This window comes from Triturus cristatus, chromosome 3_2 (genome assembly GCF_964204655.1).
Source record: "Triturus cristatus chromosome 3_2, aTriCri1.1, whole genome shotgun sequence".
Lineage (NCBI taxonomy): Eukaryota > Metazoa > Chordata > Amphibia > Caudata > Salamandridae > Triturus > Triturus cristatus.
In genome coordinates, this window is record NC_140584.1 from 103,933,793 (window position 1) to 103,954,178 (window position 20,386).

The 20,386-nt window shown below is 40.9% G+C and overlaps 1 protein-coding gene across 1 annotated transcript in view; it reads right to left on the reverse strand.

The window, feature by feature from the left end:
• MGAT5 (alpha-1,6-mannosylglycoprotein 6-beta-N-acetylglucosaminyltransferase) overlaps positions 1-20,386 on the reverse strand; it is a 603,388-nt gene that overhangs the window by 203,469 nt on the left and 379,533 nt on the right. Inside the window, exons 7-8 of the mRNA XM_085647328.1 lie at positions 17,607-17,768; positions 989-1,158 (exon numbers count right to left, since the gene is read on the reverse strand). Of these exons, the coding sequence (XP_085503454.1) occupies positions 989-1,158; positions 17,607-17,768 (332 nt within the window). The remainder of the gene's footprint in view (positions 1-988; positions 1,159-17,606; positions 17,769-20,386) is intronic.

Below are 20,386 nucleotides of genomic sequence, written 5' to 3' on the forward strand. Positions count from 1 at the left end.
AATCTAAATTAGGCTCAGTCTCCAATAAAGCAAATGCTATAACTAAAAACAATTGCAACTGGTCAACTGGCACTTCAACCAGGGATACTTTAAATTATGTGTTTACCAAAATTATATATTTATGTGGGATCAATCAAAAACTTCACGTCTTATCGCGGGTTGCCTTGCGGGTGTGGTTTTTTGGTGTTGTTTTGTTTCAAGAAAAGGGAACCGTACTGTGGGCTTGGAGCTGTGTGGCCTGCACCATTGATTACTCCTGTTTCACTGCTCTGCACTGCCGAGAGACTTTTACTGTATGTATGCAATATGCTTTTGTCATTCTAGCGGCCGGCCGGGTGGTTGTAGGCCCATACCTGTAACTTTTACAACCTGCAATAAACGGTTTCAAAAAAAAAAAAAAAAAAAAAAAAACTTCACGTCTTAAACAAAACAGCCGACACATTTTGCTTGCAACTGAAACATTAGGGTGTTTTGTGTGAATTACCATCTAAAAAGACGCTCTTCTTTCCTTCACAGCGGGAATTTTCAAAACTGAGAGAAAGTCAGGAAAAATCCTCACTGAAATATGAGCTGGAGTTTTTAGAGCCATTAATCCCAAGAAAATGAAGTTATGAGTTCGAAGCAAGATTTGAAAAAAGCCAGAGAGATTTAAACTGCGGCAGGAGACGGGGAATTAAAGGAAGGCTCGATAATGCCCCTCTGCAGATGTCGCAGGCACCTGTAAATGTGCGGAATAAGCTGCTTACACCGAATCGTGTCATGTGTTCGTTTATTAAGTCTCTGGAGCCCGCCGACTCAATGGAAACACATTACCCTGGTTAGCGCGCGCGTATATTTAGCTCATAAAATAAATCGACTTATCTCCTCTTTAGTGAATTATCACTCTGACTTTCTTTTTTCAACAAATTAAACGCTAATGGAGGCTCCGGCGGGTTTACAAGCGCGCCTCCTTGCATTTCACTTCGAAAATGGAAAGTAATCTGCTTACTCCTTGAGCTCAGCTAGAGAAGCCGAAATCCGTATGTCGTGGCCCAGTAGGTAGAGGGATGTAATTAAATCACTCCATTGGACTAATTCACCAAGCGGGCCGCCGCTGAAGGCGTTCTCGGCGATCTTGAATCCAGATTCCTTCGTTAGGAGACCCAGGTGGACGAGTATCTGCAAAGGAACCCACAGAAAACACACATGAGGGGCTGTGGACAGAAAAAAACGTGAACATTGCATATATTTGGTATACATTTCTTATTTTTAGAGTTAACGTGCGACCTTATGCTTTCAGGTACAAAGCTTTCCAGTTCTGGGCTTTCATTTCCAACTAAAAGTATTCTCAAAAGTGTAATCCGGGTTACCCTCAATTGAACCAATCTGGTTAAACACATGGTGCAGCCCAATTTTGCCCACCCTTTACACGTAACAAATACATCACCATTTCATAACAGATACATGACATAAAATGTGGATTTAGCACATGATTCTTGTATGGTCTAACACTGTTAGAATTAAGTGTTGCATTTGATAGTATAACTGAAGTACATTTATGGTAGGCTTAGTGGATTTACCCAAACTATGTGTATTGTGAACTACTGTATTCTTATTTAGTAGACATGTATTCACTATGAAGATGAAAATCAACTTTCAGAATGTGTCTTAATACATTGAATTACATTTACTGTTTAGATAACTGAATAGAATTCATCCGCACATATGTAGAATGTGGGTACTCTAGAAAGGACTAAGAGTTTATGTAATGTGTGCATTAATCTTTCATTTATGGTGCTTAAATGCAGTTCTTAGCCCTACGTACACATGATTATCCAAAGGATTTCCTGTATGCTCTATGTAATCTGAATCCAATGTACTAGCACTTTAGCTTTAATTCTATTTAAACGTACATACGCATATTAAATGTACACTCTTGCTCTTTAGACCTATAATTCTTTATGCTGCATAAAATACAGTTCTCCATTTTCTGCTATCATGACATTTCTTGCAGGTATTCACATGCATTTTTAGTTGAAGTATAGATATATTACTGTATTAGTTATAGCAAACGGGCCTGAAAATATGACCTTCGCAAAAGAACAAAGAGATTCCAGTGTTAACTGAAAGGCCGATTCAGCAATTCTGCAACCTGGCCTATGTGTGAGAAGACAATATTGTTCCAATGTTCAGTGTGGGATTCTCTGCAATTGTTGGAGTCTACAACATAGTGTAGAAAGACACTAGACCCCTGATGATGCGTGCCAAAGGGGTGTTAACCAAGAGAACTCTTATTTGTCATAACTTAGGGTTTACACCGTTGAAAAGGAGAATCCTCATAGATCCCTACAGGTTAGAGACTTTTCCCTGGCCTTTGAAAGGTTTAGACCTCCATGCTTTCCTTGATTCTTTGTAGAGTGTGGCTAAAGCGAATACTTACTTTCCTGACCCAAGAAGACCACTGATCGAGCTTATGAAATGCTGGCACCTTCAAACTTATTTTTCCTTGCCTAGTTCTATTTTCCTTTATGAAGTTTCCTGATTTTTTAGAACCTTTCGATTTTTTGGAACCATCCTGTATCAGGGATTTTACTTAAGGTGATTTAGATTTACCCATGCATAGAAAGCAAAACCCAAGACTTTTCTCTGAGCATCAAATACTTCTACTAATCTTTTGTTTTTCTGTAACTAAACTTCTTGTTTGCTTAATTTTGGTCTGCCCCAATTTCTTTCGGAGGTTGGGCCTTCCTGTTATTCTGTACCTTTATAGCATAGTTTTTAGAGTTGTACTTCTTAATTTGATTCTTAATTTGTAATAAACCTTCTTATCCTAGCTGTCGATTCCTTGGCCTCATTGTGTAGCAAAATGGGTTACAATGTTAACTGAATTTATTATGTAAATATTCACCCCCACAGACCTCTAAAGCAGGAAATAAAGGTCCATCAGAGGACCAATGGTAAGCGAGGAGACCCATAAAATGCTGGATCACTCGCATAACTACATGGTTTGTAGACTACAACAGTGGACTGCAATCAGCTGTTTCTGACGACATGGAGCCTTTCAGTAACCACACATTTGGAATGCATTTAATTCTAGATTTTATAACAATGAAGTTTTATTTTATTCACATGAGCAATGAGCAATTTCCAATTTGGGGACATTTTTGCACATTGAACAACTATCACAAAAGAACACGTTTGATTTTAATCATCTTTTATTAATCTCCAGACCTGACTTCTATTACATAGGCACAGTATTAGAAAAAATTTCCAGAGGGTAAAGAAGGTCGCCCACCTCTCGGAACACTTTACTTTTATATCAATGCATGCAGATCCTCTTGCAGACCCTTCTATAATAAAGAGGGAGTATACTATTCCCAAATGCGATCGGGAGTGGACATTCCCCATGTACTCCCCCATGTACGGAAAGGCTTTACCTTTGCATATTACAGACACAGGTAAAGAGCAGTCAAGGGGCACACTGACTGTGAGAGTGGACACCACTGCTAGCACTGCTTGGGATAGGGTTACGGGGGCCTCAGGGACCCTCTTGGAACCACAATCATTTGCAGGTAGTCACTCTCTCCTCACACCAGGAGTGGGATCTTTAACTCTCAATGAAATGTAGAACAGCGGCTTGAAACAGCACGCCCACCTTTCACCTATGAGCGGTTTACATAGCAGGCGCGAGTTAGCACTTTTCCTGTGAACAGCACTTTCATAGTGATATGGCACACTATCCCTGTCTGCACACAGTGCACCATGGTACAGGGCGTAACAATACATCCTACACAAATGCAGCCCCTGATGCCCAATGAGGGTACTGCCAGCCCCTAAAGGCAGAGTCATTAATACTTCTTTCAGAAGTTAGGGTCCTTCTACAATCAGATGATTAGGTTTTCCACATTTAAGGAATCATAAAAATCCCCAGTTTTATACAGTGATAGTTATGCTAATCATTGGATTCCATGCATCTTCCAACTGCTCTATACCTGCTTCACAGGGATGGGCTGACAATCTACAGCAGTAAGTACAGCAGTCATGTGCACCTATCTTCTTCACATGATACACCACAGCATCGTACTAATAAAAAGCAACTCAGACTGCAGCGTATCAGAGGCACAACCTTAGACTCAAAGCTACAGCTCAGGCACAATCTATTCTAAGCCAAGTAATTAAAATAGGGTCCACCCTGTCAACCAGCAGGAAAGTTTCACTGCAATGGCTCTTTAATATGTATGCACATTCTGGTTCAAGTTATCAAACTCACCACTCCCCTCCAATTACAAAAGTATTGAAATGCTAAACAAATTCACCTCCGCTTGGAGGATTGAAACAGGATCCATACAAAACTCACAGAATGTTTAGTCCATGTATACCACTTTATGTTGAAAAGCAGGTACTGCCTCACTGGAGCAAAAAACTGGAATTCCACTACAATACGCCCAAGAGAGGAACACAACCCCTTTCTCAAGGCCTCATACAGCCAAGAGAATTAGAGTGATATTCGATTCAGACATGCCATTCACTCTTACAAGTTCATTTGCTGGTAAAAGGAACTAGTCTCAAATGACAGCTTTAGTTAAGCTTCTGTAACACCTCCAAACAGAACAGAGGGTGTACCAAACCATCTCACTATTCATGGCCATGTTAGACTACTATAATGTGAATACACCTAGGAAAAAAACGTACTGACGTGGTACAACAAGTAAAGCATCAGGCAACAAGACTGGACCACAACCTTAATAGAGACAACATTAAACCAACTTTTTACGTACTTCGCTAGACAGAAATGTGTATGCACCTTTCACAAAGACAAAAGGACCCATGTTACATGCCAAATGGCCTAGACCAGTGGTTTCCAAACTGTTTAGAACCACAACCCACTTTTCAGCATGCCAAACGTTCGCAACCTACCCAGCTTTAATGGATATGAAACAGATAATGTTTTAATGTAACTAAAGCATCATGTGGTAGCATACTGTCATTAGCACACAGCACATTTCCTATTGAAATGACCATTACATTTGCACAAACATACATTTCTATTGATAAAACTATGTAGCACATAAATTATAGGGTTTCAGTGAATACGTTTCGTCTGTTCACCACTAAGTAAATGATCTTAATTTGTTTTGATCACATTAAAATCTTTGCTTCTGTAACACTTCAAATTTACAAAAGATGTTCTTCATTTTTGCTTTCCTAACTGCTGAATGTGTACAGTTTATTTACAGGTATTTACATTTTGTAGTGTGTTACAAAAAATGACCCTACATACAGCCCTTCCTTTCACACAACTGTACGCCAGCAAGATTGTTAAATAATTCACTTTATTTTCTCTGACTGCAAAGAGAGGAGTTTGTAAACACCAATCTACATGTTAAAAAAAACAGCAATTTGTCAGAAGGCACAGCCTGACATTTGACCTCTACCTTTGAAAGGCAGCAAATGTGACAGGATAAATACAGAAAATAAAGGCATCTTTATTTATTGCTTGGACTTTCGCTACCAACCAAAAATCGGATGACGACTGGGAAACACTGGCCTAGCTTCTATATTCCAATTTTTGTTTTTTAAACAATGGAAAGACCATTCAACAGCGAAAGTTACAGGGACTTAGAAATGGGGGCAGATTCCCGGAAGGACAAGTCCCAGATCTTTAGGTTTCTGGTCTTTTCTAGTTCTCTGAAACCAAACTACCCAGTCCTCAGAAACTACATAAAACTTAGATCAACAGACACAAGTATGATCGCAAAAGGCATATTACTGTTTTATGTGAGCAACTCTATACTTTCTAATTATTCAAGTTCCCCTCCATGTCCTACTACTAACGAGCTTCTCCATACTACTAGCAAACAGACCTCAAACTAAATATGTAAATTGTTGACTTAATAAATTCCACTTCCCCATTAATATTAATTGCCGTCTGTTACAATCTATTGTACACAACTATTTGTGCAGTTATCTGTGCGGTGCTCCAATGAGGATCAAATTTGGTGTGTTGGCACAAATTAAAACACAAAACTGAATAAATGTCACCAGAATGAATTTGGGGAAGATGAAAAGTCATCCCCCTATCCCAAAATAAACTGAACCCAAATCTACTATGGTCTTAAAGGCCAGGTAGCCTACTTTAACTTTTAGGTCTGTTCTACAAACAGCTTTAGCATTTTCTCCAGCCTCATGTTAACTCAAAAAACGTACTAAAAATAGCACGCGCAACGACAGACTCCTTAATCCGAGGATGGAGAAAGCAGACATCCTTAATTTCACTGTTCAGTACCTGAAGGGCGAGACCTTCCTGCGAACTCGAGGTAGGCAGCAGATGTTTGTAGATGTCTGTCTCTTCTTCCAACAGTGTCAACCATGGTCGGTGGGTAAAATGGAGCGTCGGGCCTCCGCTCTACTAATTTTCTGGCTTCTGCCTCTCTTATTTTACTGCACCTACTGGGTTCTGTTCAAGTCTATCTGGCGCTCGCTAATCCTGAGAGTCAGGCAATCACTGCAATTTTGAATGGCACGTGAGCTACATACGGAACATGTGCCAGCTCTAGCTTATTTCGCAGGGCTAGTGTGCTGTCAGCCCTGATCCACTGTGGTCTCCTGTAGTATAGAACCACACCCCTCAATGATGTACAGAAGCCTTGCTAATTGAATACAGGCCGGGCGCTTTAGGCTGCAGCCTGTGCTTCTCGAGGTGGTGTCAGTCAGGGAGGGTACACCTTTTCTACTTCATCACCGGATGAGGTGGGATGAGAAAGCCTCAAGCATCTCACAACGCTCTGTGATGAGTTGGAAAGGACAGTGGTGTAGCTAGAGCTTTTGCTGCCTGGGGCGATCCCTGAGTTTGCCGCCCACTAACGGCCAGTGCAGGTAACAGCAGGGAGGATAGGAAGTCGACAAACGACAAGGTTAAAAAAAAAAAAGAAAACCACTTACCTTCACCATACTAATTCAACACTAATCCTTATGGGTTCCAGAGGAGTGTGCTACTCGCCAAAAAAGTGTTTCAAATCCCCCATCAGGGGTAGCAAGCGCTATATAAATTCAAACCGCTTTCCCTCTTCTATCCCGCCACCTGCCCTTCTCTATCCAAATAACTGAATAACATATCCACCAATCAAATTACTTCAAATTTCACTATACTAATTTTCAACACTAATCCTTTATGGGTTTCCGGAGTAGCGTGCTTCAACATCCCATCAGGGGTAACAAGCGCTATATAAATACAAACCTTTTTGTCCTCTTCTATCCTTCTGCTATCCTTCAAATTCCAAATAACTGACTAACCTATCCACCACTTAAAATGTACTTGCATGTTTCACTATACTAATTCAACACTAATCCTCTATGGGTCCCGGAGTAGCGTGCTACTCGCCAAAAAAATGCTTTTGACGCCTCATCAGGGGCAGTAAGCACTATATAAATGCAATTACAATACAATACAATTTATACATGTATATACATGGCAGAGATTTCTGTCAACCTTTTTCATTCACTGGTTTGTTTATGTGTCATTCACATCTGGTCCCGCCCACTACATCAGGAGCAGTGGTTCAGCTCACATCAGCCATTGGCTCACTTCACTGTGAGCAATGGTAATTTACCTGTGCACCTAAGCACTTATGCCAAAATGTATTTTTATTGTAAACACATACACACCACTTTTAGAAACCACAATTTTACTTTATTTTACCTTTAAACTTTTAATACTTATTATATATGCTTGCAAAGACAGCAAATACAATTGAAAGCTTGCAGAGACCAAGCTTATTGGCTTTGCCAATACTTGTTTTTCATTATTGTAGAGCCAGTGCATGTTTCTATGGGATGTGATATTGTGGTCTAATTTGCAAGGCACTCTCTTATTGCTCTACCAACTCAATCAGCTGGGAAAAGTAATTGTCCACTGAGACTGGTGCAATAATCAAGCCCATGTTGATAAGAGAACCAACTGCAAGCCCCCACTCATCTTCAGGAATGACAAGGAGGTGCTCTATAATCTAAAAAGAGAAATATAGACAGGTGTTAACATAGTTCAGGCTTAGCATTTCATAGATATGTCACGGTCTTGTGGTACCACCAAGGTATTAACTTTCTCCTTCACATGAACATTATATCTGCATAGATCGTGTTTGTAAAAAGAATAAAAAAAGAAACTCGATTAAACAACTGAGGCATACAGGATCTAGTTTGGTTACCTAAAATGATTACCTCTAGTTTAGATTGGGAGGCGGCCCGAGTAATTTCCAGTGGCTAAAATTAATTCAAGCATCCCACCGATCACAGTTGGGTTTACTTCTGTGCCTTGCCCTATGTCTGACCGGTATGCGGAGATGTGGGTCTTGTGCTCACTGTGCTACTGCCTCCAAGCTACATCCATCTGAAGAACCCCCAAATAGAGTGAAACTAGTTTTTGATTGCTTGTGCTCTGGATCAGAGAGGATCTTGTTTGGTAGTTTGGTTTGAAATGATCCTACAGGAGCAGGATAAAAGCTGATTTGCATATTGGGTGTAATCTTAGGTGGCATAGTGGGCAAAAATATAATGGACTGGCAAGTGGCCTTAAGTAATTACCAGTGGCTGCGATTAATTCAAGCATCCCACTTTGCCGATTAAAGTTTTATGGATAGTAAAGGCAGTGCACCAATTGTTAATAATGACTGAAGCGAACAGGAACTGCTACATATATACCTGCACGGCACTGGCCTAAATCTGACATTCTAGTACTGCTCCAAAAATTTACTTTACATGTTGTTGTCTGTACGGATTAAACATCAATGAGAAGAGTGATAACCTGCAGAGATCCACATAAACGGAACAGAAGTCAAGACCTGAGTCCCTAGAGCCACAGATTGGGCCTGGCTAATGGAAGTGAGTCAAAGCAAATGGTCGGCATAACCTTGTTACCTCTGATAACTACACAATGAAATATTCATGGTCTTGTGTGGGCCAGAGACAACTAATATATGCATTTTTCTAAGAGTCTTGACAGAAGCAACATTTTTGCAGAACAAAATATTGTTTGCATCACCAGCAGTGCTGTCTGTACCCCATGCGGTGGATTTAACCAAGACTGGAGACAGAGCAATAAATGAGAGTTTCTCATTTATCTTAAAGTTGACCAACCTGTAGTTTTTCAGGGCCTTTTAATGGAAAAGTATTGGTTTGGATCAAGATATTTGTAATTGTTCAACTAACTCGATCTAAAAAATGAAGAATTGAGAATGTCTCATGAAATGGAATAGTGAAGTGCATTGTCAACACAACCCATGCATCGTAAGGGAAATAAGCTATTATCCATGCTCTTCCTCCATTATCATTTTATTTCGACATTTTTATACCTCTCCATTGGCTGCAGCATGCTAATCAGGCTCAGCCATGAATACACTGCTTATATGACAGGCATTTCTACTTCCAAACAAGCCATGCTTGAAACTATACTAAGGTAAGCGGGGTGGGGTGACCGTGTCTGTGCTCCCCTCTGCAGCTGCAAAGAGTAAAAGTATGGGATGCAAGAGTAGAGGACATATGTGTTTCCACAACCATCCAAAAATTATGGAAGAGTTCTGGGATTGGTCAATTTAGGTGAACATTTGGGGGAATTTATAAGTGAAAACTGTGTATCTGCAGTTAAAAAACTTGAACGACCATGAATACATTGCTTTACTCGCATGCCATTTCATACCAGTATGGATTGAATTTATGTGGGAGTAAACCTACTCTTAGCGACATGAAAGGGGCATTCCTGAATGTAAATACCTGTCAAAATAAGTGAACTCCCGCAGGGTGGGATTTGAAGGGGAGCACCCACACAATTCATAGTAAGAAAACAAAATGGCATACCTAAAAGCATTTTGATAGGCATTCACACATATATAAAATCACAATATGCAAATTAAACGTGTAAATGTTTGAATAAGTGCATACTCCCAGAATGCTGAAAAGATCGGAGATTTTCAAAGGTCCTGCAATTGTTCAAAATTCATGTAAAATATGTAAATCTACTACAAACATAAATATAAACCTGTTGGTGCAGACTGCATGTTTTCCGGGCAGCCCCGGCTACAGGACATTTAGCTTGAAATATAAAACCTCATGTTGCATATAAATTGGGGCGTTTGATTCGATATGCTATCAAAACTAGATGTGCATTGTACAGACAACCTGGGCCAAAAGAACCAGATGTTAAATTCCAGGGACCAATTATTCTTATAGTAGTTGGGAAATATATTCTGCATGAGATCAGCTACAGTGCACTTGAATGCCATACATATTTATTTCTAGAATCACCTTCAGTTCAGGCCTGGTGGATGTTCTGCTCTCCAGTTGCAATTGCAAAGGGCTGCCACAGAATACCCAGGATGGGAGGGAGGTCTCCTCTGGAGCCTGCCAAGTGGGACATCTGTGATGACACAGTCTAACATTTAATCACACTTGGATTCCAGAAGTGCGTGGTATGCATTTTTGTGATATTTGAGAAAAATTAAAGAGAAAAATTAGGCATATCTTGCACTTGTGAACAGAGCAAGGCAAAAGGATGTGCCTTGCACCCAGTCCTTAATGGCATCCATAAATTCCAAAGGCCTTGCCCAGAGGACTCTAAATCCAGAGCATGGTCATCAGTCCTTTCATCTCGGAGCCTCACCTTCTCTGCAGTGAACTGCAGTGCCGAGAGTTATCCCTCGTGGGCTGTGAGCAGAGTTAATATGGAGAGAACGTATGTTCTTAAGCCCCATGCAGTATCCCAAACCTACTGAGCAGGAGTAAAATCAGTACCCACTGGCTCAGGGCATAAAGAGACTAGGGCAGGAGCCACATAATGCAGGGTAAGCTCTTAAGGTGCCACTACCCCAAGACATTTGGCATTAAAGAGACTACGTATAAGAATTGGTTGGAAATTATACACTAGACCCGGAGTCTTCAGCGAAAGGCCTGAGTCTCTATACTGGGGATTATGGGTTAAGATGGGCTGGACTGCAGTAGTGGTTGAAAGGCATGACCAGTGCCTTCTGGGAGGAGCAAGGCTGTGTGCCTGCCAAGCATAGCAGCAGGCAGTGCTCCCACTGGGGGCAATTATTCAATTTCCATTGAAACTTGATGGACGTTATAAAGAAAGAAAGGTGGCAAGGTCATAGAGTTACGCCCTACATGCCGGAAGGAACACACATGGTTGTTGGAGTACTCTCCGTTGATATACTCTAGAAATCCATGGAAGTACTGTTTTTCTGGAAAACTCATTTATATAAATATTTACGAATATTGGTATTGTTTTGAATGTGCGCTGCATTTCATGCATATTGATCTATAATTGACTATTTTACTACTATATGTCCCGATGAAGTCAATGGTGGACATACCGAAACGACGAAACACGTGTTGGTTACATGATTTTGCAAGATTGCTGGATGCATATGAAGGATCAAAATAAAGAACCACTGTTTACTTTGGGATTTAGGATAATGGACATTTTACATCCTGGTGGCCAGGAGGCTATATAATAATTGATTGACGTTATGACTACCAGTGAGAACTCAAGTTATGGTTGGCTTTGCAATACTCAACAGACACTTGCACTTCTAATGAAGTCACACAAAATATCACTGCTGGTATCACATATGACATCAAGAACAGTGTTGCCAGTATAGGTGTTGCATAGTCTCGCTACGCTTTTGCCCTGAAAATACCTTACCAATAATATACAACATATTGAATTATTTTTATTTTATTTTTTAAAGAAGACATTAAAATACACGATACCAATCTGTATAGAGGCGTACTGTTATAAAACCCAACAATTGGGTTATTTGTTTTTCTGCTGCATAGCTGCTGGAATCCAACAATCCCTGGTGACCTCCAGCACCAATCACACACAACAGAACGCTGACGGAGGTGGCTGTTGCTGATGCTCGGAATAGAAACGACAAAAGACACCGAGGCAAGAAAGTCAGATGACTATGACAGTAATTGGCAACAAATGGCAGCAAATCCTCACGTGCGCCTCTAACAGTGTGATAAGGTCACACGTCTACACGAAGTGTTCAAGTGCCACCTGACCCATTCAACACCGTTATATGCCAGCACTAATTTCCAGCTCCCGGCTCCGTTGTACTCGTGTGTTTGATGTAACGGACAGTAGCGACCTTTCAGACCTGCTGACGTCAACCTTACGTAGCACGTCAACGCCACGGAGCACGTGAAGACGCAGATTTTGAACCTCCTGAAAAGTAATGTATAGGAGGCTTTGCTTGTGCGTGAGGCAGGCCACGGCGCTTACGTTTGTGCAGGTAGTTCGCTGCAGGCTTGTTTTTCATCATCACTCTTTCACTCACAGGGAAGTGAGAAAAAGGACACAAAGGAGAGAAAGAAAATAGTGAAAGTAAAATTGGGAACAGGGATGAAAGAGAACCTTCAAGAGATAAGGAGACAGCAGTGTAGGTTGGCGGAAAGGGATGCACGAGGTCGACTCAAAGCTAGGCAGCCACACTATTTTGCAAGTCTGGCATTCAGCTGTGCTGGCAGGGGTGCTTGCTAGAAACACTTAGGACTTCTGCACTTATGTTTTCCTTCTTTTTCATGAACTACTATGAATGCGAATACATGTTAAACATGCAAGGCTGAGAAAACAGCCTCCTCTATCAAATAATGGGGCTCAGTAGATCTACTGAACACCGGTGGGAAAAAATAAACTGCCCATGTTCCGACGCCTATTGACAATTTAACACCATGTGTATACTACGCAGAGTGAATGCACTAAACTTTGGGCCTGCTCAGCGAGAACCATTTTAGGCCATGCTAAAAATAATGACGAGAAGGACAGGTGGAGGGAGAAAGAGAACAAGCATTGATAAATACAATAGGTCTCGCCTTGACAAGTGTGCAATTTGTTTATTTATTTGGAAAAATATAAAAAACAAAATTGGCACACATCCATAAGAGTCGAAAAACAAAGGAGTACCACAGCAGCCCAGACACATCAACCCAGGCAATGAAGTGTACTTCTTTTCAGATGGCTGAGCACAAGTGATCAGGCAAAAAGTTGTCACTTACAATGCAAAATAGCCAATGGATTAAGTTGGTTGATCCACTGCCACATTGATGCAGTGGTGATCCGAAGCAAAATGTGAACAGCACTTGAACAGACTAATGAATTAAGAGGGCGGACTGAAAGCCACTATATATGTGTATATATGTATGTATTTTTATTAATTTTTTGGGACACCTCAGGCTGGCAAGACAGATAAACTGATCGCTAGACAAGACCTAAACAAAGAAAGCCAGCAATAAAAAAAGAGAAAGAACGAAAACAATAGATAAAGAATGGGAGAGATAGGACAACGAGAAAAAGTTGAAAGGTGCTGCGAGTGTGAGAGAGAAAGTGATTTTAGATGATAGAACCGGTTTCAATTGCTTGATTTGAAAAAAAGTGTAGCGTACGTTGGTAACAATATATGAAAACCAGTTTTCGCTGATAGGCACCCATGGCAGTTTCATATTTACTTAGCGTGTGTCTCATTAGTGTAGCAGGTGCAGCAGCACAGAGGCCGAAAGATGTGATGGCCTACTGCACCACATTACGAGTGCTTTTTGCTGCATAACTAAAGTTAGTGGGCAATTTACTCTCTTGTGTTAAGGTCCATGGCACCACGTATAAGCCTGACATATACTGGTAAGGACCAACATTAGGTCTCGCATTTGCGAGAGTTTGAGCTGTTGGCATTGTAAATAACAATTCCTTTAATTTATCCTTTTTCAAAATTAACACATAAATAAAAGACATTGTCAGAAGTAAAAGGGCCAGTCCTCATGGGAGGTTACAAATGAAGACAAGGCGGTACTAAGGAGGGACTAACAAGCCTATTAACGAATCAGAAGCCAGCATTTACAAAGGACAATGTCGCAAGCCAATGAAAAATATGGGCGGAGAGTGGGTGGGGCTTCAAGTCCATACTATAATACAAGATGCCTCACAGAGCAGCGAATGCGCGGGCCAGGCTCGACCTAAAAAACAGTCAAATATATATTGATGTCCTCTCCCCCTCTTACTGAGGAGAATAGGCCACAACCAATCAAGTAACAAAGGATGATATTCTGCCTTGTGGGAGTAAAGGGGCGAGTGCTGACTGGAAAGGGGGGAGGTCTCTGTAAACAGGGAAATGCTTCTTGGTGGTTAATTAATGCATAATAATATTACACCTTCCAGGATTCTACTCTGTGGCTCTAAATAGTTACACTTTTTTTCCTGTTAGTGGAGCACAGCATCCATTCTTAATGAGCAGCAGTAATTTGTCTCTCTAAAGCCTAAACATTAGGTTGAAGTTTAGATCGCTCATATTTTCCCAAAACTTATGCACAGTGGCAGGTATAACAAGAAAGCATTATCGTGCATTGTTAATCTAAAACTCATGTAGAAGACAATACAAAGTACAAGCAAAATAAACTCGCTCTTTAAAAAATCAGTAGCCTGAAGTGAGCTAAAAAACACAAACGCTCAACCTGTGTCTGAAACCAATCATTTAAGCATTCGTGTTGATCCAGTAGTTTTTCAGCTAATTTTTTTTGCGTGGTAGCCAAAGGTCGTTAATGGATTCCTAAACCAGTTAGCACTCATTTGTCAATCAACGGAACAGAGAAGTGTTTTGGCCCTATCCCAATGCAGTTTTAGCCATTATTCTATCATCATTCATGTTTTTCCTGACATAAAACAAATGGCTTGCAGAATCCGAGGGGTGAAATTCTCTGGTAAACCACAAGGACCCTATATTACGTATGCTCAGGAAAATAAGTCAGTTATTCCCCGCTCCTCCCCAAGTTATCTCTACCGAGGGTACCAGTAAATCTCTGGTTAGGAAAAGTCCAACCCAATATGAGTTGTACACGGAGGGCCACCGCAAGTTGCTACACTGAATGTAATGCTCATTTACCTGCATTACTGTGAAATAGGTGTGTTTAACAAAAGAAAAGAATCTGAATAACTGAACTGGATGTGATGCATTTCTCAAAATCGAAATTAGCTCGATTGACAAACATTTTGATTTACTGCCAAAATTTTAGCAACTAGGCTGTGCAGCAAAAACTGACAACAAATTAAAGCAGATAGGTCAATACCATGAATCTTTGAAAGAAGTCTTAAATCTGAGTTGTAGCAAATGGATCCCCTGGCTTCCACCATGCAAAATTCTGGTGTAGTGCACTGGGGTTAATTCGTCTGTGTGAATTTATGGAATGCATTAGTAAGAATGATTCTGTCATTGTGAAAGCTAAGTACTGGGCATTTGTAGAAGAAAGGTATGTGTCTAATAGATCAACGGGGTGTCTGAAAACTGAGTTTTCAAATATCAAACCCTTTCCTGAGTTTGAGCCTTTCTAAGACAAGATCTCACCACCTATGGCGAAAAGCCTCTATGTGAGATTTAGATTTGGCTGTTTACCCTGAAGGTCATTTAATGTACTGGAAACAAACATAGATACAACTGCATGCTCAGCTTGTGGTTACACTCAGGAGACGGAAGAACACATCCTCTTTTTCTGTAATGTATATCATTACCATGGAAAAAAGTGGATCCGTCCCATAGGTTATAGATTGGGAAGCAGACAATATAAGGTAGCTCTAAGGATATTAAAATCTGATACCACACCACTTATTGTTTTTGCTGTAAGCAGATTTCTGTTGAATGTATGGTTCAGGTGCAAGAAGTTGTTGTCCCAGGCTGTTTTTGAGGTCCCAGCCTTAACTAAATTGTAAATATAGCCATGATTTGTTTTAATCGATTGTCAACCTAGGAACTCTTATAGAGGAATGCTGATGACCTGAGACATACAGCACTTTATGACTATGAGTTGTAGCTATTTGAAGATAACTGATTATTAGGATATCTGATAGCATGGATTGATGGTAACTGAGACACTTACTATTTATAGATTTGATAATGCAAAATGGATATGTTTTTATTCATGGATATTTTATACTGTTCATGTGATTGCACAAAATCGGAATGTTTGGGGATGTCACTGAACAGCAGACCTTAGATGCATATTGATCAGAAGAAACAAATTAATTATTGACAATCTTGATGAATCATGATTGAGCAGGTCTAAAATATGAAAACGAAAATCATATTGCGTATACTGGATGATAACTTGATACGGCTTAACCCCTTCCATGCTCATGACGAACCCAGCTCGTCATGAGTCACAGGAGAGCTGTGCTCATGACGAGCTGGGCTCGTCATAACGGCCACGGCCCGCCCACGCGCGATTGATTTCCCGCCTGTGTGGGAGAATTAATCAGTGGGCAGGGTCGTGACGAGCCCAGCTCATCATGAGCACAGCTCCACTGTGAATCATGACGAGTAGGGCTCGTCACGGGCGCCGCGCCCCCGCGCCGTGGGGGTATTACCCCCGCGGCGAAGCGGTTAAAGCAATCTTATTCTATTACTGTATATATTAATGGAGTTTTAATTTGAATGTAAAATATTTTATTATGTTTTTAATGTATTTATTACTGTGCACTTTAATGGTTTCATGACCGAATAAAGTTAAATTGAATTGAAAACTGAAATTGAAATTAAAGCAGTATCATATCCAGTACAATAGTACCGTCCAAAGAAAACCACAAAGAAAAGTACTGCTACTCAGCTCGCAAATACCCTAGTTGAATGAGTCAGGCAACAGGTAAATGTACATTTTGGTACAACATTTGCAAAGGTGCACCTACCAAATATCACTTGTGGAAATCTTGGTAATACAATACTTGTCGGAAAATACTGCCTCTGGACCTTTTTCATTTGGAAGACGTACAACAGAGACATGTGGCACCACCCATAATACCTACAAGAGCCTGTGCAAGTACCATCTATGACTCACATTCAGATGTACAGCAACACAGAAACAAAAAACAAACACTGCTCGCCTTCATTAACGAACCACCCACTACCAATGTCTCCAAAAGGAAAACATTAAAAAACACAGTGCAAAGTAAATTCATCAAACACTGCTGTAATCCATCCACAACACACAACCATACTCCTACAACGCGACCACATGGTGTGGGCCACAGTGCATAATCCAGCATGGCTCTTATGCCCTGAGGAACCAAGCAGCTCCCAGGATTGGACAAAGGCCGCAGCTCCCGGGATTGGACTAAGGCCACGGCACCCAGTCCGCCACAAAACAGGCACAAGAAGCAGAAAGTACTGTGGAAGGGCTGTGTAAACAGAAACAGGGCTCATGTACAGTGACCTACAGAGCACCCGAGCAGAGCCTTCGCACACCCGATCCAAACATCAGGCCGAGTGCATCCCATACCCAAGCGAAGAAAACTAACAAGACTACCACAAATGCAACATCTCCCTGATCCACAAACTTCATACAATGCTGCGCCTCCCAATTTTTTGCCCTAATTTATGCACAAGTATCCCTGTACTTTTCCTCAAACTCCCACTGTTGTATCAATAAACAAATCATCTCTTGTACAGCAGGGGCAGTGCAAGAAGTGGCACCCCTTGCTTCTGCCCAAAGGTACACCCAAGACCCAGCGAAGCAGAGCTTTAAACTCGTTAAGGTAACAGCATTTAGCTTAGTTAAACAAAGATTCATATTGAAAACAACAGAATGTAGCCAACCTTTTTTCTTTTTCTCTTGTCAAGGCTTTGCTTTTCTGCTAGTGACTTAATTGCTTCAATCCATGTTGTGTCCATTCTTTTTATCCGCAGCATCATCCATCGGAATTCTTCGCGTCTTGACATTACTTGGTACAACTGCTCAAAACTGGAACGAATCTCCGCCTGCAATCATCAGAAAGGAAAAGGTATAATAAATTGGCCAACATAGATGTCTACGCAGTGCCAATTGCAAACTGGTTTTAAAGGGGAACTTTAAAAAACGAATATAATGCTCGATCTCCCCCAAAGTACCACATAGCACTATCTGATGTGCCTCAAATTTACCAGATCCCGAATGATGGCAGCGCAGTATAAAACGGTACTTTGTGCACATCCATGCACCGTGTGCCTGGCACATGGTGCATGGATGTGGGGGGAGGGCACAACATGTGCCCCTCCTGGCCACTTAGCAGTGGCCTATGGGAGGCCCTGCTTGGGCTCCCAAAATCCATTTCGGTCTGCCTTTTCATGGCGGTGGGACTGCCATGAACAGGCAGATGGAGAGGGATATCCTAATCTCTATGGCAGTGCCTGAGCTGGCACGCCTACTTTGTACAGTTAGGAATCCGACGTCCCGACGGGATCTTTGATCCTGTCGAACGCGGCAGTCCTAGTCCACAACCTCTGCAGTCCGACTGGCTGCATTGTTATGCAGCTGTGTAACAGATACCCTGGGTGGCGAGCAGACCGCCACCGATAGTCTGTTAGTAGCCACCCGACAGCCATCGTAATGAAGGCTTGAGTTTTGAATGCATGGATACAGGTTTATTAGTATAATGCATGGGAACAAATGAGATCTACAAAACCTGTATACAACCACAGTTCAATCAGATGACAACTTAGTTGATGCTCCGGAAAGCATTCCCGTGACGTGGTACTTATGCCCTGTAAGAGACACCGAAAAAGTAGAGAGAACATGAAACTCCACACCTTATCTGGGCTGAGGTATAGACAGCTATGCTTCTGAAGTCTTTTTTGCAGTTAAATATTGCACCTTCAAGAATGTGTCACAGAATTCAACTAACACACCTGAAATAGGTTAGCTTAATTTCTTGCCTCTCAAGTTATCTCACAACATGCTCTGTCCCCTTCTGCAAATATGCCTAGGAAACATTACTGCATTATGTGTTCTGCTGAAGCAATGGAAATTATTTCCCAGGATCATCTCCCAGGAGTTAGGTACGGGCTATCAAATCAAAGACCTCATATTCTACAATGGTCAAGCATCAGGCACAGTTCATGTGCAGATAACCGTAGTGCCGCTTGCAGCCACAATGGAATTTAGATAGTTATGTGTAGCCTCATTCCGGGCTCAGAATCAGCTGAAACAAACTTTTTGACTTTTCTGATCCTTTGACAGTTGGTCTGTCATTGTAGATTTCTCAAATGAGGGTAAGTACATCTTCTGATTTGCTGCGTGCACACTGTCAATTGACTTCTCATGTCATGCTTTGTTGCTCTAGACCAGTTGAGTCAGACTGAATTTCAATAACCTGCACCCAGTATCTTCTTGTATACAACATACAGTCTTAGTCTACACCATCTACCCAGATCAGCTGGAATTCCTTTAGGTTGTCTCTGGCAATGCCTTTATTTGCATCATTTCATTCTACCTAATTTACGGATTATGGGTTTTAATTAAAAAGCACACAATGCTTCCCACAGAGGCCATATAGACACTATAGCAACAATGTGCAACAAATGGCTTAGCCTCGTATTCAGCCACCTAGAATAGAATAAGAAGAAGATTGACTGGCTTTACCTTACAACCACCTGCTTCACTCCATACTTAATGGCAGTGACAAGCTTGTCTCAACACAATTAAAGCACTCCTCCAAAAGTCAGGGAGATCTAGCTCTCAGCCACTAAATAATATGTATAATTATACAGAGTCTCCGAAATGGTCTAAAATCTGGCAACACCACTTCACCACTCTTTTGGTTCACTACACTAACTGTATTGCACTTCGAGGGTGAAAATAATTTTGTTGGTACCTAACATTAGTTTGAAAATGTACTGTAAACACACTTGTGATAATATAGTGTGGGGAAGAGGAGGCAGTATTGCTATAAATGTTCGAAAGACATTTTACGTGTAGCTCCTGTACAATGGACTCTGCTACTATAATCACCGTTAGCTAATTTTGAATTAAACAGAAGTAAGAATGTTGGGTCTTCGAACGCGTTGCACTTTGTTTTTTCAGAATATAATTAAAATTATCTGCAGAAACAACCTAGAGTACCTCTATTTAGGGTGCCTTTGAGAAGATGAACATAAGGAATTGGCGGTAGTGGGGTGTTCATTTCCCCACATCCCTTCATCAATATGTTTCTGCGAGGCAATCAAACCACTGAGTCAGTGGACATTTTCAGGACTTACAGATCCCTACGCTAGCTTTCTCCACCTATAATTAAATATTGTGGATCTGTACAAGACAAAACATATAAGCACTCTTCTAGTTTATTTATTGTTTTAACAATTGCCTTACAATATATAAACAAGATCTGTTAAAAAGCCGTACAAAAGAAATAAGGTTAAAACTAGTCTGTTACCCAGTAGAAGCTCACATAATCCATCAATCAATAGTTTAGCCCTATATCACTAGTATTAGGAAAGATGACAACCAATAATGACCCAATAATGTTGATAGAGCAGGAAAATTTAGCTTAAAGTAAGTGTCTTAATTTGCGTAACATATTAACATGAGATGCTTAAAGAATGAAATAAATGAAAACGTGCCT